Consider the following 17,384-nt stretch of genomic DNA (forward strand, 5'->3'; position numbering starts at 1 on the left):
ACCCACAAAATCAAACATTAATATTTGTCTGACTTCTTAATCCTCAATTTTGATAAAATCTATTTTTTTAACTCAAATTTTTCGAAGCATGTTCCAAATAATCAAAACGGAAATCCGGCCATTTAAAGATTCATAAAATTATGACTTTGTTCTAGAAAAAGTGGGCGCTAAAGATAATAACAAGAGGAACTTGAGATGCTTTGATCAAACATTTGAATTTTTTCCTTGTTAGCACTTGGCCTTCAGTGACCCAAAGAATTTGTTTAAGTCTGTTATAGACTTAACGCATGAGAAAAATTTTCGTAGACTTCTGGGAAAATTTCATTTCCGCCCGTGTCCATTTTCTTTCTATTTTCAGTTTTAAATTATTTCTTGGTTCGTAAAGAGGGCTCTGAATTTGGCCAGTACTTTTTCATCCGTTTAAATCAATTCGTTGAAGTTTTATTGACGTTTCCTGCTATTATTTTGATATGTTGATTTTTGCTGATTGAGTATTTGAAATTAACAAGACAGAATCGTAATTGATGCACAGACCAATATAACTGAAAATTTCTGGAGAGCAATCGGAATTGACCTCACCTTAAAATCAGGCTTAGCACGCTCAAGAAACCTCCTAGAGAATTTGACATCTTTTTGAAAACTAACAGCAAAAAGAGCAACCTCTCAAATAAATTTTGGTATTGCGACTTTGCTTCAATCTTGATGAGATGAAAATATGCATTATGAAGTTTTCACAAGCAATTGGCTCAATAGTGTAAAAATTTTCGTTAACATGAAAATCAAGGTTTTGAAAATTTAACATCTTTCCACTTCTGAACGCCCATTGACTAATGGAATGCTGCAGTGGTCCGATAGTGGCCTCTCTCTATAGTCATGGACTAAAGAGTTGGCTACCTTTAAAACTTGGTAATGTCATTAACTATAGAAAACAATTCATTGTTTCAACATTTCTCCAGACAACATCAAAAACTTATCCATTCTCGAAGTAGGACTTGGACTATTCGAAAAAAAACTGTATAGAATTCAAGTCCAAAGGTAAATAATTCCCACTCAACCTTCACTGACACCAGCATATCACTAAAAAACTTTTCATTCTTTCTAGCAACATGGTTTGAGCAAATGTGCAATTGCTAACCAAGTAGGTAGCCGAACTTTAACAACCGCCCGTTTTTGAGGACAAAAAGTCAAAAGGGGCCAGGACAAAAAAATGATTAAGCTACAAATCGCATTAAAAAGACCAGAGGACTAAATATTTTCTACAAAATTCGTTTGAGAGAAAAAAGAAGGAAAAATGCGACATACAAAATTGGCGAGCATTTTGCCTTTGCAGATTTTCTGTTCTTTAGTAGAAGTATAATCGTTTTCGATAGCTGGGAACCCACAAAATCAAACAAATTATTATGTGTCTGACTTCTTAATCCTCAATTTTGATAAAAATCTATTTTTTTAACTCAAATCTTTCGGAGCATGTTCCAAATAATCAAAACGAAAATCCGGCCAGTTAAAGACTCATAGAATTATGACTTTTGTCTAGAAAAAGTGGGTGCAAAAGATAATAACAAGAGGAACTTGAGAGGCTTTGATCAAACATTTGAACTTTTTTCCTTGTTAGCACTTCGCATTCAGTGACCCAAAGAATTTCTTTAAGTCTGTTATAGACTTAACGCATGAGAAATATTTTCGTAGACTTCTGGGAAAATTTCATTTCCGCCCGTGTCCATTTTCTTTCTATTTTCAGTTTTAAATTATTTCTTGGTTCGTAAAGAGGGCTCTGAATTTGGCCAGTACTTTTTCATCCGTTTAAATCAATTCGTTGAAGTTTTATTGACGTTTCCTGCTATTATTTTGATATGTTGATTTTTGCTGATTGAGTATTTGAAATTAACAAGACAGAATCGTAAATGATGCACAGACCAATATAACTGAAAATTTCTGGAGAGCAATCGGAATTGACCTCACCTTAAGCTCAGGCTTAGCACGCTCAAGAAACCTCCTAGAGAATTTGACATCTTTTTGAAAACTAACAGCAAAAAGAGCAACCTCTCAAATAAATTTTGGTATTGCGACTTTGCTTCAATCTTGATGAGATGAATTATGCATTATGAAGTTTTCACAAGCAATTGGCTCAATAGTGTAAAAATTTTCGTTAACATGAAAATCAAGGTTTTGAAAATTTAACATCTTTCCACTTCTGAACGCCCATTGACTAATGGAATGCTGCCGTGGTCCGATAGTGGCCTCTCTCTATAGTCATGGACTGAAGAGTTGGCTACCTTTAAAACTTGGTAATGTCATTAACTATAGAAAACAATTCATTGTTTCAACATTTCTCCAGACAACATCAAAAACTTATCCATTCTCGAAGTAGGACTTGGACTATTCGAAAAAAAACTGTATAGAATTCAAGTCCAAAAGTAAATAATTCCCACTCAACCTTCACTGACACCAGCATATCACTAAAAAACTTTTCATTCTTTCTAGCAACATGGTTTGAGCAAATGTGCAATTGCTAACCAAGTAGGTAGCCGAACTTTAACAACCGCCCGTTTTTGAGGACAAAAAGTCAAAAGGGGCCAGGACAAAAAAATGATTAAGCTACAAATCGCATTAAAAAGACCAGAGGACTAAATATTTTCTACAAAATTCGTTTGAGAGAAAAAAGAAGGAAAAATGCGACATACAAAATTGGCGAGCATTTTGTCTTTGCAGATTTTCTGTTCCTTAGTAGAAGTATAATCGTTTTCGATAGCTGGGAACCCACAAAATCAAACAAATTATTATGTGTCTGACTTCTTAATCCTCAATTTTGATAAAAATCTATTTTTTTAACTCAAATCTTTCGGAGCATGTTCCAAATAATCAAAACGGAAATCCGGCCAGTTAAAGACTCATAAAATTATGACTTTTGTCTAGAAAAAGTGGGTGCAAAAGATAATAACAAGAGGAACTTGAGAGGCTTTGATCAAACATTTGAACTTTTTTCCTTGTTAGCACTTCGCATTCAGTGACCCAAAGAATTTCTTTAAGTCTGTTATAGACTTAACGCATGAGAAATATTTTCGTAGACTTCTGGGAAATTTTCTTTTTCGCCCGTGTCCATTTTCTTTCTATTTTCAGTTTTAACTTATTTCTTGGTTCGTAAGCAGGGCTCTGAATTTGGCCAGTTATTTTTCATCCGTTTAAATCAGTTCGTTGAAATTTTTTTGACGTTTCTTGCTATTGCTGATTGAGTATTTGAAATTAACAAGACAGGATCGTAATTGGTGTACAGACCAATATAACTGAAAATTTCTGGAAAGCAATTGGGATTGACCTCACCTTAAACTCAGGCTTCGCACGCTCAAGGAAACTTCTAGATAATTTGACATCTTTTTGAAAACAAACAGCAAAAAGAGCAACCTCTTAAAAAATTTCTGGTTTTGCGAATTTGCTTTAAACTTGATGAGATGAACATATGCATAATGAAATTTTAACCAGCAAATGGCTCAAGAGTGTAAAAGATTTCGTTAACAAGGGCATCAAGGATTTGAAAACTTAACAACTCTCTAATTCTGAACGCCCATTCACTAATGGAACGCTGCCATGGTCGGATAGTTGCCTCCCTCTATAGTCACGCATTTAAACTTTGGCTAACTTTAAACTTGGTAATTTGATTAACTATAGAAAACAATTCACTGTTTCAACATTTTTCCAGACATCAACAACTTTATCCATTCTAGAACAGTAGGAGTGGGACTATTTGAAAAAAAAAACAATGTAGAATTCAAGTCCAAAAGTAAATAATTCCCACTCAACACTCACTGACACAAGCATATCACTAAAAAACGTCTCTTTTTCTCTAGCAACATGGTTTGAGCAATGTCCAATTGATAATCATGTAGTAACCGAATTTTCAGAACCGCTTGTTTTTAAGGACGAAGTCAAAAAGGGGCCAGGGCAAAAAAAAATCGATTAGGCTACAAATCGCATAAAAGAGACCACAGGACTAAAATAACTTCTACAAAATTTGTTTGAGAGCAAGTAAAAAGAAGGCAAAATGCGACATACAAATTTGGCGAGCATTTTGTCTTCGCAGACCTTCTGTTCTTTAGCAGAGGTCTAATCGCTTTCGATAGCTGGGAACCCACAAAATTAAACAAAATAACATTGGTGTTACTTCTTAATCCCCAATTTTGTTAAAGTCTATTTTTTTATCTCAAATTTTTCGAAACCTTCTCCAAATAATCAAAACGCAAATCCGGCCAGTTACAGATTCATAAAATTATGACTGTGGTCTAGAAAAAGTGGGCGCTGAAGATAATAACAAGAGAAAATTGAGATGCTTTGATCAAACATTTGACCTTTTTTCCTTCTTAGCACTCCGCCTTCAGTGACCCAAGGAATTTGTTTAAGTCCTTAGTCTGATATACGCTTAATGCACGCAAAAAGTTTTCGTACACTTCTGGGAAAAGTTCTTTTTCCCTTGTGTCTAGTTTCTTTCTATTATCAGTTTTAATTTATTTCTTGGTTCGGAAGCAGGGCTCTGAATTTGGCCAGTGATTTTTCATCCTTTTAAATCAGTTCCTCTAAATTGTATTGACGTTTCGAGCTATTATTTTTATATGTTGGTTTTTGCTGATTGAGTATTTGAAATTTCAAGACAGAATGATGGTTGATGTAACAAACCGATCTAACTGAAAAATCCTGAAAATTAATCGGGTTTGAGCTCACATTAAGCCCAGCCTACGTACCCTCAAAATTTTGGAAAATTTAACATCTTTTTGGAAAAAAACAGCAAAAAGAGCAACACCTGAAAAAAAAATTGGTTTTTTGCGATTTTGCTTTAACCTTGATGAGATGATCATATGCATAATGAAGTTTTAACCAGCAATGGGCTCAATAGTTTAATCAAGGTTTTGAAAATTAAACAACTTTCTATTTCGAACCGCCCATGGACTAATGGAACGGTGCCGTGGCCCGATAGTGGCCTCTCTCTATAGTCACGGACTTAAACTTTGGTTTTACTCACCATTTCTCCAGACAATATACTCACCGTGACTCACCATTTCTCCAGACAATATTAAAAATTTTACTCATTCTAGAACAGTAGGAGTGGGACTATTTGAAAAAAAACAATGTAGAATTCAAGTCCAAAAGTAAAAAATTCCCACTCCACACTGACACAAGCATATCACAAACTTTCCTTTTTTCTAGCAACATGGTTTGAGAAAAAGTGCCATTGATAATCAAATAGGTAGCCGAACTTTAAGAACCGCCCATTTTTGAGGACACAAAGTCAAAAGGGGCCAGGGCAAAAAATCGGTTAAGCTACAAAACGCATAAAAAAGACCAAAGGACTAAAATAATTTCTACAAAATTCGTTTGAGAGCAAATAAAAAGAAGGAAAAATGCGACATACGAAGTTGGTGAGCATTTCGTCTTTGCATATTTTCTGTTCATCAGCAGAGGTCTAATCGCTTTCGATAGCTTGGAACTCACAAAATCAAAATTAATAATTGTGTCAGTCCTTAATCGTCAATTTTGTTAAAATTTATTTTTTATCTCACAATCTTGCGGCGCCTGCTCCAAATAATCAAAACGGAAATCCAGCCACTTAAATATTCCAAAAATTATGACTCTTCTAGAAAAAGAGGGTGCTGAAGATAACACGAGATACTTGAGATCCTTCAGATGCTTTGATCAAACAGTTGAATTTTCTCCTTGCAAGCACTTCGCCTTCAGTGACTTTGTTTATAAAGGAATTTGTTTAAGTCTATAGTCTGATATAGACTTAATGCACGAAAACAGTTTTCGTAGACTTCTGGGAAAAGTTCTTTTTCCCTTGTGTCTAGTTTCTTTCTATTATCAGTTTTAATTTATTTCTTGGTTCGGAAGCAGGGCTCTGAATTTGGCCAGTGATTTTTCATCCTTTTAAATCAGTTCCTCTAAATTGTATTGACGTTTCGAGCTATTATTTTTATATGTTGGTTTTTGCTGATTGAGTATTTGAAATTTCAAGACAGAATGATGGTTGATGTAACAAACCGATCTAACTGAAAAATCCTGAAAAGCAATCGGGTTTGAGCTCACATTAAGCCCAGGCTACGTACCCTCAAAATTTTGGAAAATTTAACATCTTTTTGGAAAAAAACAGCAAAAAGAGCAACACCTGAAAAAAAAATTGGTTTTTTGCGATTTTGCTTTAACCTTGATGAGATGATCATATGCATAATGAAGTTTTAACCAGCAATGGGCTCAATAGTTTAATCAAGGTTTTGAAAATTAAACAACTTTCTATTTCGAACCGCCCATGGACTAATGGAACGGTGCCGTGGCCCGATAGTGGCCTCTCTCTATAGTCACGGACTTAAACTTTGGCTGCCTTTAAAACTTGGTATCGTGATTAACTATAAAAACCAATTCATTGTTTCAACATTTCTCCAGACAATATCAAAAATTTTACTCATTCTAGAACAGTAGGAGTGGGACTATTTGAAAAAAAAAACAATGTAGAATTCAAGTCCAAAAGTAAAAAATTCCCACTCCACACTCACTGACAGAAGCATATCACAAATTTTCCTTTTTTTCTAGCAACATGGTTTGAGAAAAAGTGCCATTGATAATCAAATAGGTAGCCGAACTTTAAGAACCGCCCATTTTTGAGGACACAAAGTCAAAAGGGGCCAGGGCAAAAAATCGGTTAAGCTACAAAACGCATAAAAAAGACCAAAGGACTAAAATAATTTCTACAAAATTCGTTTGAGAGCAAATAAAAAGAAGGAAAAATGCGACATACGAAGTTGGTGAGCATTTCGTCTTTGCATATTTTCTGTTCATCAGCAGAGGTCTAATCGCTTTCGATAGCTGGGAACTCACAAAATCAAAATTAATAATTGTGTCAGTCCTTAATCGTCAATTTTGTTAAAATTTATTTTTTATCTCACAATCTTGCGGCGCCTGCTCCAAATAATCAAAACGGAATTCCAGCCACTTAAATATTCCAAAAATTATGACTCTTCTAGAAAAAGAGGGTGCTGTAGATAACACAAGAGATACTTGAGATCCTTCAGATGCTTTGATCAAACAGTTGAATTTTCTCCTTGCAAGCACTTAGCCTTCAGTGACTTTGTTTATAAAGGAATTTGTTTAAGTCTATAGTCTGATATAGACTTAATGCACGAAAACAGTTTTCGTAGACTTCTGGGAAAAGTTCTTTTTCGCTTGTGTCTAGTTTCATTCTATTATCAGTTTTAATTTATTTCTTGGTTCGGAAGCAGGGCTCTGAATTTGGCCAGTGATTTTTCATCCTTTTAAATCAGTTCCTTGAAATTGTATTGACGTTTCGAGCTATTATTTTTTATATGTTGGCTTTTGCTGATTGAGTATTTGGAAATAAAAAGACGGAATCACGATTGATGTACAAACCAATCTAACTGAAAATTTCTGGACAGGAGTCGGGGTTGAGCTCACCTTTAGCCTAGGCGGCGCATCCGCAAGAAATCTAACATAGTATTTCAAAAACCAACAAGTATGTTAGCACGCAAAACAAACCAAAAACTGGAAGATTAAGGTGAACCATTAAAGACATTTTTCCATCGCAAATCTTTTTTTCAAATTAAGTTCAAAGTTCACCTCAAACATTGAGAGCCCGGTGCAGTTTTAGTTCGCTATTCTCTTAAGGAAAAGAAGAAAAAAGAAACAAGTACATTAGAAAAAGTAATGGAAGTTAAAAGTAATGGAAGTTAAAAATTAATTTTGGACCAAGTCGAAAAAAATCTGATGTGATCGTTTTTAATTACGTAGCTTCAAGAAAGTATAGAAATTGAAGAAAGTAAAAGCTTTATAAAAAAACCAAATTCAGGGCAAGAAATTTACCAAACTTTAGCAAACCGACTAACGTAGGAAAAGTGCTCTATCTCGAGCGACGGAAAAAGTGCTCGATCTCGAGCGACCGGCGGGGCATTTTAATTCGGAGGGGGTTGTAGCCAAGATACCTTGTTATGGGGGCAAAAATTTCCGACCAAGAATGGGTTTGAGCCCCGACCTCCGGCTTGCCAGACGGAAGCATTACCCACTCGGATATCAGGACCTTGTACTAGCTTGTTTTACAATCGGTTTTGTTTAAGCAACGGACTTTATTTCTTAATGAGAAATTTAGGTCACAACAATCAAGCAATTAATCAAAATTCTTGCCCGAACAATTTGAATCGGATTTAAAATATGCTAAGCTGGAGTTATTGAAAAACGCAAGGCCAACAAAAATGAGACCCACATTGATCGTCACCAGTTTTAAACAGAACTGCTTACAATGCATTTGAAACCACTCTCTTCGGCATAAAAGCTTTAAAATAAACCAATTAACCCACTAACATCAGACAACTACTCTATTACGACTGCTGATGCAACTCGGCTTTGGCAGCAGCTTAAATTTAAAAGCTTGCATCAACCTCAGTGGGTGGATTGGGGGAGAACAGGAGAGCGGTGTCCAAATGTTTGAAAATGGACCTTCGAATGATGAAATTATATCTCCTCAGCACTTTTGGTGAAACGTATACTTCGAGTTCAGAAGAGTACTGAAACCACTGAATATTTGCCCGTTTATATAAAGCGTCAAGGAACAACCGATCAGGCAAAAAAAACCAACAGGGCCAAAACAAATGCCACACCCTTTGAGAGAAAATACACAAATTATATTTCATTGCACTTTTTTCCAATTTCAACTTTTCCGACAAAAGTTTAAGTTTACGTTTCAAAAGATGTTGTTCATCGACTTATGAGGAAATTTCCGCCATGCGAAGACTCGCTCGAGCCATTTTGTTAGGATTACATGAACATTTGCACACAGAAATCAAGACCAGGTAGTACAACATCTACTGTTTAATTATGCAGGACAAACACCCAGTGAAAAAAGGAAAAGAACTCCAGAAACTTAAAGATGGGTTGAAGAGGTACACAGCTACAAGAACAAGTCACTGACTTGATTTCAAGCTGTTTTACAAAGACGCGGTCATTCATGCAGCTTATGCATTGTGTTAAGTTTGAAACCCTCCAAGTTTTACTCCTTTGTATAGAAAATTGATCTCAAAGTACGTTATTCTCCACCCTTCAAATTACAGAGCACGTGTCATTACAGAGCATGTATTGACACGTGCTGTAATGCGGGGGGGGGGGGGGAGGGGTGAGCATTACGTATTGGGGGATCCATTTTTCTATACAAAGGAGTAAAACTTAACGCAATGCATAAGCGGCATGAATGACCGCGTCGTCGTAAAACTAGCTTCGTATTGCTCGTGGGGGGTGCAAATAATATGCACCCACTAAGCGGGTGCATATTTTCCTGCTCTGAAAACATTTACAGATAAGTTTTAAGCATGGTAAGGTGACAAATCGAGCACTACAGAAGTAAGTCTATAATTACTAATTTACATACAAATATCTCATTTGCTTTTTCACAGCCTGAGTAGTGGGTAAAATTTTATTTAAAAGGAATTCGCATTTATCGAACCAAACAGCCAATGCAAAAACTTATTTCAAATTACTCTGCAAGACATTCAATATCGAGTAAAGTCTACAGCATTTCTCTCGCCACGCAATATTACATTATCAAATATTTATTGCCAAATAATATTCCAACCCTCAACTTAATGCTGACTTTTGAAGGAGCTTAATTTTTGTGTGTAACAAAAGCTACAATGTAATGCAAAAAGGTCATTTAAAAATTGCTTCTCTTAGTTGGTAATTAGTCCAACATTCATTAGTTTTAGTTGACAAGCGTCAAAATGAGTTCTCACCGTGTTCACCAAGTGCCCGTTTTAAATCTTGTTCACGGAAATGTTGCAATGAGTCAGCCAGGAAAACATCGTCACGATGTAAAAACAAGGTCTCATCTGAATGAATGCTATCTCTGTCAAAAGAATCCGTAGTTTTCTTCAGGAGAGCAAAATCGAAATTAAATCCATTATGAGCCACGCAAATAATTGGCTTTGCCAGCGACTCAATATAAGCATCCAGAAGTTTTAATGATGAGGGTCCAAAACTGTCAAAGCCATGAAGCTTTTCCTCGCTAAGATTTGTAATCGTTTGCGCATATGGATCAATGGGACGAGTCGGCATGAAGCACAAGACCAATTTATTACCAACTCGTTCTACAGCACTCAAATTTGATATGAGATTAAATGGGATAGAACAGATAGCTAACTCTGTTATTTCTGGCCTGATCAACCCAGTAGTTTCTAAGTCCAAAAGGACCAAGTTCTGAATTTTTGAGGACTTTTCATTCTCAATATCCAGGCCCATCTGAAACAACTTTTTACAAAGCTATACATTTTTGGTTTTAAATAAACCGCTTTTAAATGGCAAATGAATTCTGATAATTATGATTTGGTGATACATTTCTGTATAAGTAGTCACGGATTTAGGGTTGACCCACGGGTTTCAGAACCTTCAGAACTGTTTCCTGCAGTCAGTTTCAAGCCGTCAGAATGAGTAGTTCTTCAAGTACATTACAATTTTTAGATCAACAACTCAGGGAGAACACAGATATAGAAAGATCAACATTATAACTCCTATTAAAATTGGCTGTGACGAACGTCCTTTTCAAATGTAACAATAAATGGTACTGCCAAGTAGACGGCCTAGCAATGGTCGCATCATTGGGGGTCATATTGGCAAACATTTGAAACATCCTATTAGAGAAAAAAAAATTCGCGATATGTTGACGATATTGTATGTTACGCCGAATCAACGAGCGAAGAATTGCTCAAAAAGGTAACAACTTGCAGAAAAACCTTCAGTTTACATTGGAAATTGTAGATGCATAAGGCGAACTGGTTTTTCTTGACATATGTGTGTTAGCAAACTTCATACAAATTGTACCGTAAGCCTACATCTACAATTCTAAACTTTCGTAGTTGTACCCCCTTGCAACATAAGACAAATATAGTGCTAAGTACTGTGCTTAGGCTCTTCCGTTGCACGAGTAATTGAAAAAATGTATTGGCGAAGCACTTAACAGAAATCACAATATTTGGATGCAAAATAAGCACCCTGAATTTTGGACTGCAAAAACTAAAAACGAAGCTCTCGAAACGCTCCTTTTAGGAAAACAGAAATCCTCAAATACCACAAAAAAGAAATACCATTGGAGCAAAATATTCAAGTATCCCCATTTTTAGTGCAATACCGAGGCAATTTAAGCCTGAAATTGAAACATAAACTACCAAAGACATTTGGTTAAGTGATAATTTTACTAGATTGAAATTTTGCTTGCCTTCGTTTAAGTTGTTTCGATAGAAATTTGAAAACTCACTTTGTTTATAAAAATTTTGGTTCTTTCCCATTGTAGCCCCCCCCCCCCCCAGCTTAGTGGTCAGCAACCTTTAGCCAATCATGGTACCTAAACCATAATGGGAGCTATTATTTCATGAGGGGGGGCTATAATGGGCTATAAAAAAAACACCCGCGACGAAAACCGGAGCAGGACCAGACACTCAAGTATTAGTCTGTCATGTGATTCAGCTTGATTGAAACTACTTTAACCAACAATATAAAGAAAAAAAGGCAAAAGATTACTTTAATGTTGCAAAGCAGTCTCTCAAAACTTCAGAAAGGAAAATTAGCTACATGTATCAAAATTCGAAAATTAAAGATTTTCGAAAGATCTAAACGGAAGATCTCAACGGTTTTCCTCCTTTATCTAAGGGTTTTTAGAAACCAGTCCTCAAATGGTCTTTATATTGGGAATCAGTTTGCTTGACAATGCGATCAAGGAAATGCCAAAATCTTTCAAACGAAAGATTAGCCAATTCAGGTCTAAGGGTTTTTCATAAACCAGCTCTCGAGTGGTATTTATATTGGGAACCAGTTTACTTGACAACGCAATTAAAGAATCGCCAAAATCTTTCAAAAATATCTGCAAATTCAAGTCTGTGATAGAGGTCTGAGCTATCGAAACCCGAATCGAAAGTGCACACTCTCCGCGTCGATTTTCTTTTTCGGGTGCTGATCACTGCTAGTTCTTTACGCTGACCCTGTCTGGTTGACGCGTTTTCATTTATCGAAAGAAGTGCTGAGGGTTTTATATCAACTCTGCCGTTAAGTATCATTTGCAGGTAAAGTACATCATGCAATTCAATGTAAAGGGATACTGGTAGGAGATTGCAGCGAAGTAGCCTTGCTTTGTAGTTGTCATTGTACCCGTAGAACCAAACTGTAGCGTGCTTTTGGATTTTTTTCTAACTTTTTCAGAGAGCTGACGCTGGGATAATAGGCTTGAGAGCAGATAGTGAGGGTTGGCATGACATAACCTGTGTACGCATGGATTTTGAGATGAGTGTTACAATGTGCCGAGACATTCATTCTGATTTTAAATAGGGCTCTTAGGGATTTGGTCGATCTAGTAGTACAGTTTTCAGAACAGCTCAATGAGTTACTTACTAGGAGACCCAGATCCCTTTATAAACAAGATCTGGTAACTTCTTGGTTTGTAGTGTAGCAGTCATGTCACCTTTGATTACAACCAGACTAATTTTTTTGGCATTTAATTTCATGTTCTTAAGAGTACACCACGATTCTAGTTTTTCGTGCCTTCATCAAATTCTTGATTTCTGAAGAGGACTTTGTAGTCATCTGCGTAGCCAAAACACTATTGGAAAGAATCTGGTGAGTCGTTTATATACATGAGAAACAGTAGGGGACCGAGTATGGAGCCCTGCGGGACTCCACTCGTTACTCGGAGCGGCGACGACACTGCGTTCTTTAGTTTGACAGCTTGGACACGACCCAATAAATAGCTGTTGAATAGTTTCAGCAATTTTCCACCTATACCGAAGTTTCTCACTTTTCTGATGAGAAGATTGTGCGGGACTGCGTCAAATGCCTTAGAAAATCAAGATAGAGGACACTCAAGTTTTCCAATTCTTTGTCGTCGTTGTACTTATAGATTCTGTCAAGGAAAACTAAAAGATGTAATATAGCTGATGGTTTCTTTGAAATTAAAATTGTTGAGCATGCAGAGAAGAATGTACAAAGGAATAGATGTGATCAAACAGTATTCTTTTGATTACCTTCGATACGCAGCTTATGAGGCCAATGGGTCTTTAGCAGGACACATCTTTTTTGTTTCCATCTTTGAAAACTGGGCACACATGGCACAACTTCCATTGGGTTGGAAAACAACCTTTATTTACAATGGTTTGATACAAAAAAGTGAGTTGTTTAGAGATGCCATCGGCGGTTTTTTTCAACATGATGTTCCCTACACCATCGGGTTCAGTAGATTTCCTGATGTTGATTTCTTGGAGCAATTCAATTACACTCGACTGGTTGATCCTGAAACAGTTGAGGGCATTTTGGCTGAAATCAGCATCGTGTGTTGTGTCTGTAGTGTTGAAAACGCTAGCAAAGAAGTTATTAAACATTTCAGCACAGTCCAATTCTGATACAGCTGTTCTTTCTTTATTATACACTTGAGTTGGAATTGCAGGATTTTTGCGGATGCAGGAAATGTACTTTTGAATATGGCTGAAGTAGCGAGTCTCAAAGACCTTTGCTTCGTATAACTTATGATCATCCTCTTTTGATTTGCTTACATGTTTCTCCAGTTTCTTAATTTTAAGAGCGTGTGACACATTGAAGGTATTCATCTTATTTTTCTTTGTCTTGAGAAGGTTTTGCAGGTGGGATGTTTTGCTGGTAATCCAGGGTGGCTGAGACATTCTGTGTTTGGTAAATTCCTTCAAATTGTCCTCTATGATGCCATGGAACCAAGAGTACCAAGTTTGAAGGAGAACATCGACATTGCTGTAGCAGTATGGCTGGAAGGGGTTTTCAAGGGTTGCGGTGACGAAAGATTCCCAATTCGATGATTTAAGGCTAAAAACTTGCTGGAGTTTTACAGGGACCAATCTAATGACAGTTAGTTGGATAGTGGTGATGTATGCAGGGTGGTGGGATACGTTGTAGCGAGATGCGATCTGTTTGTCCTCCTTCGAGATGTAGAAATGTTCGTCGTCATCACAGAAGAAGACGTTGAGAGACTTTTCGTTGTTGTGTTCCAGAATCTGGCTGAAACCTTGCTCACAGAGAATGTCCAAAATGCTTTGTTCGTTATATGACTTTGAACACCAGAGATGAAAGTTGAAACAAAATTGTTAACTTTTAAGGTGAGAGCCATTGATCCCAATAGAACCAATAGAACACCCACTTTCGACAATGGGGCTTCAACAAATGACTACGATGTAATTTGTTTAACTGAGACAAAGCTCGTCCTTGAAATAACAGAGGAAGCCGTCTTCCTCTTAGCCTTCAGCATCATTAGGAAACAAATACCACAAAAGATCATTAACCCCACTCATGGTGGAGTGGGGAAATGATCCACTTAGTTTGAGCTAGCTGTCTGTGGCATTTGATTCAACATCTGAAGTATCGAAAAGGAAAACAGAAAATCCAGAAAATATCAACGGCTATTCGTGGACTGTCCGTGAACCCCAACACGAAGAAAACTGTCCTACTCAAGTACAAACTGGTACTTCGCTACAAGAAACTTCTGGTCATCTGACACGACGTAATAAACAAAAGCATCTCAGAGCACAAAAGCAACTGGTGCCCAATTAATGAGTGTTACAACCCCATGAAAACAACGCAAATCATCGACACAATCAAAAGCATCAAATGGTTTTGGTCAAGTCGAAGCCATTGCTTACACGAGAAGGCGAGGCACTCCTGACCTGTCTCTCGAGTTACGAAAAACAGGTATTCTCGTTCTTGAAATTGAAAATATCTTTATACCAAAGCAGCTACAAGACGCGAAGCTGCTGTAAGAGCTATCGCAAGTTCATCCGGAGTCAAGCACAGAACTCCTGATTCTTAATACTGTGTTGGGAAAGTTATAACCTGTTACGACAGGTCTTAAATGTGCGTTCACAGAAGAAGCCAAACAAAAAGCAGAAAGACGATCAAGAAACGTCAACTCGCTGAATTCGAAGATCCGAAGGCCTCAAAACCCTAACTGTAAGTTTCCACTAGCTTTATCTATTAGTGAATCCGGTGGTTTACCTCGGAATCGCAAGTGTTGAGTTGTTGGAAAACTTTCTTCTGTTTTCTCGCCTATAGAACTTTGATAACTCAAAATAACATAACAAACAAAACGTCAGTCATTAACAAACTAAACGCGTATAAAGACTATGTTGTCACCATTATATCATACGCGAGCGAGGTATGGCACCCTAACCAAGGAGCTGTAGTCTTGCTAGCAAAATTACAGAAAATTGCAACCAAATGGATCCTTGGAAACTCCACCGACTACAAAAACGGGCTTCTAGCTCTGAATATTCTACCTCTTGCGTTACATTTGGAAGTCCACAGACTTTTACTTTAATGTAAAATTGCCGACAGCAAAAAAAACAATAAAAAATCAGTTTATTATGTACAACACAATTTAAAGAACAAGAAAAGGCACAAATGAATTTATTTTTGCAAAAACAAGAATATTTAAAAGCGATGAAAATTTTTGGATAAGAACAGCAATCTTATATAACATTTTTTGTAGAATAAGAGATTTAAGGGTCAACCAAAATGAAAAGAGAGGATAACCATTGTCTACACCCAATTCCTTAAGAAACAATTTATGGAGAACGACCCTTGTACCTGGAGCGTTTGCTGCTTATGTACGAACTGTACCACCCACACAATGCTCATCTAAATGACGAGGAAGGGTGTGGACCACCAGTTGATGTATTCCAGAAGCTTTCTCTACTACTTATACTACTACTACTACTACTACTACTACTACTACTACTACTACTACTACTACTACTACTACTACTACTACTACTTTTGCTATCTAGAGAATCCCGTGTCATCGCCTCGGAATTGCAGAGAAGTGAACTCAAGTGAGAGACTATTCCCTCCCCCTCTTCGCCCTCCTGTTCGCCTCCACTTACAAATAGCCTCCTACCGAAACTACCTGCTCAGTCTTTGACTGCAAAACCTCCAACAGGGGAGCTATTTTCAATTGAATTAGCTGCGGTAACTCGATGCACATGAGGCCCGACTGTGTGCGAATCTCCGAAAAAACCATCTTCGGTTTATTGGAAAATAGTCAAAATCTTCGGACCTTTTCCAACACCTATTTTTTAAATAATCAAAAAAACAAGTTACTCTATAAAATTGCCAGCAACCAAGATCCGTTGGGAGCCAACATCTTCGCTGAAAAAGTGAAACCATGTATGGAATCCATCGAAGGAAAACACAAAGAGAATATTCGCTCAGTCTCTGCGTTGGCGATGAAATCAAGGAAAAACTAACTACCATTGGATCACAAATGAAAAAACCCCCGGTTGCAGAAGATTTCCCCTGCTTGAAACAGAAGGAGGTTGTCAAAAAACCAACCGCTATGGAATCGTTCAACGGCGTTCGACTTCGTGCAATACTGCAATCGAAATCAGAAAACGCAAGAGAGAGACTGGAACTCGACTCAATTGAAGTAAAAGCTCTCCTAAGCTTTCTTCACCTGGACTGCCCAATAATTGAGCTGGAGCAAAGAGGCACTTTTGACAAAGAGAGGACAAGAACCATTGTTATCAAACTAGTAACTGAACATCAAAAGAGGCTTTTCTTATTTTCAGCTCGCAAGCTAGCTAGCTACAAATATAAGGTTTAATTGAGCCGGCAGCTGGTCCAAGACAAACAAACATCAAGAAAATGCCGCATTGAAAATGAGACGTCAGCTAATGGAAAAAATAAAGGAGCCCATCTTCCTGCAAATACAAAACTTGAAGCTTCAAAGGAAAAAAGAACTGAGTGGATAAATGTAGAAGAGAGCACCAGCTCCCAATGACTACGCTCAATCAATACAAAACTCAACCTACTCACTTTCAACGTTAGAAGTTCACCTCAAAAGCCAATTCTGCTTTGCAAACAGCGTAACAAGAACCGACTATGACATTCTCTGTCTCAGAGAGACGTGATCACCCCAGATACACCCGACGATGCCCTATTTCTTCCCAATTTCATGATCTACAGGAAAAACAGTCGCGGCGACAACAAGCACAGTAAACATGGTGGAGTCATAATAGCAAAAAAAAATCACATAAAGAGCAGTCTACCTAACTTGGAGATCGACGCGAAAGTTATTATTGTTAAACACAACACCCCAACTGTGTCTGTCTTAATCAGCTGCATCTACAATCCCCTCGAAAACAATTTCTACAGGTTATCGCTAAACTCCCTCAAGACACACCTTGAAAAAATATTTTACGAGCAAAGTGTGTGACTGCTTCGGTAATTACCGAGGACATCAATTTCCAGCATACAAATTGGGAATGTTTGACATCAGAAAACACTTACGAAACAGCCATACTTGACCTCCTAGAACATTTAAACTTCGAACAAATCCTCCCTGTCAG

The 17,384-nt window shown here is 37.2% G+C and overlaps 2 protein-coding genes across 6 annotated transcripts in view; one reads left to right on the plus strand and one right to left on the minus strand.

The window, feature by feature from the left end:
- LOC142336081 (uncharacterized) overlaps positions 1–10,749 on the minus strand; it is a 30,246-nt gene extending 19,497 nt beyond the window's left edge. The window contains exon 1 of the mRNA XM_075384597.1: positions 9,771–10,749. Within this exon, the coding sequence (XP_075240712.1) occupies positions 9,771–10,275 (505 nt within the window). The 5' untranslated portion in view covers positions 10,276–10,749. The remainder of the gene's footprint in view (positions 1–9,770) is intronic.
- LOC142336083 (syntaxin-binding protein 1-like) overlaps positions 1–17,384 on the plus strand; it is a 631,753-nt gene that overhangs the window by 528,397 nt on the left and 85,972 nt on the right. The window lies entirely within an intron of this gene.

Source organism: Convolutriloba macropyga, chromosome 3 (assembly GCF_964194025.1).
Source record: "Convolutriloba macropyga chromosome 3, txConMacr16.3, whole genome shotgun sequence".
NCBI lineage: Eukaryota > Metazoa > Xenacoelomorpha > Acoela > Convolutidae > Convolutriloba > Convolutriloba macropyga.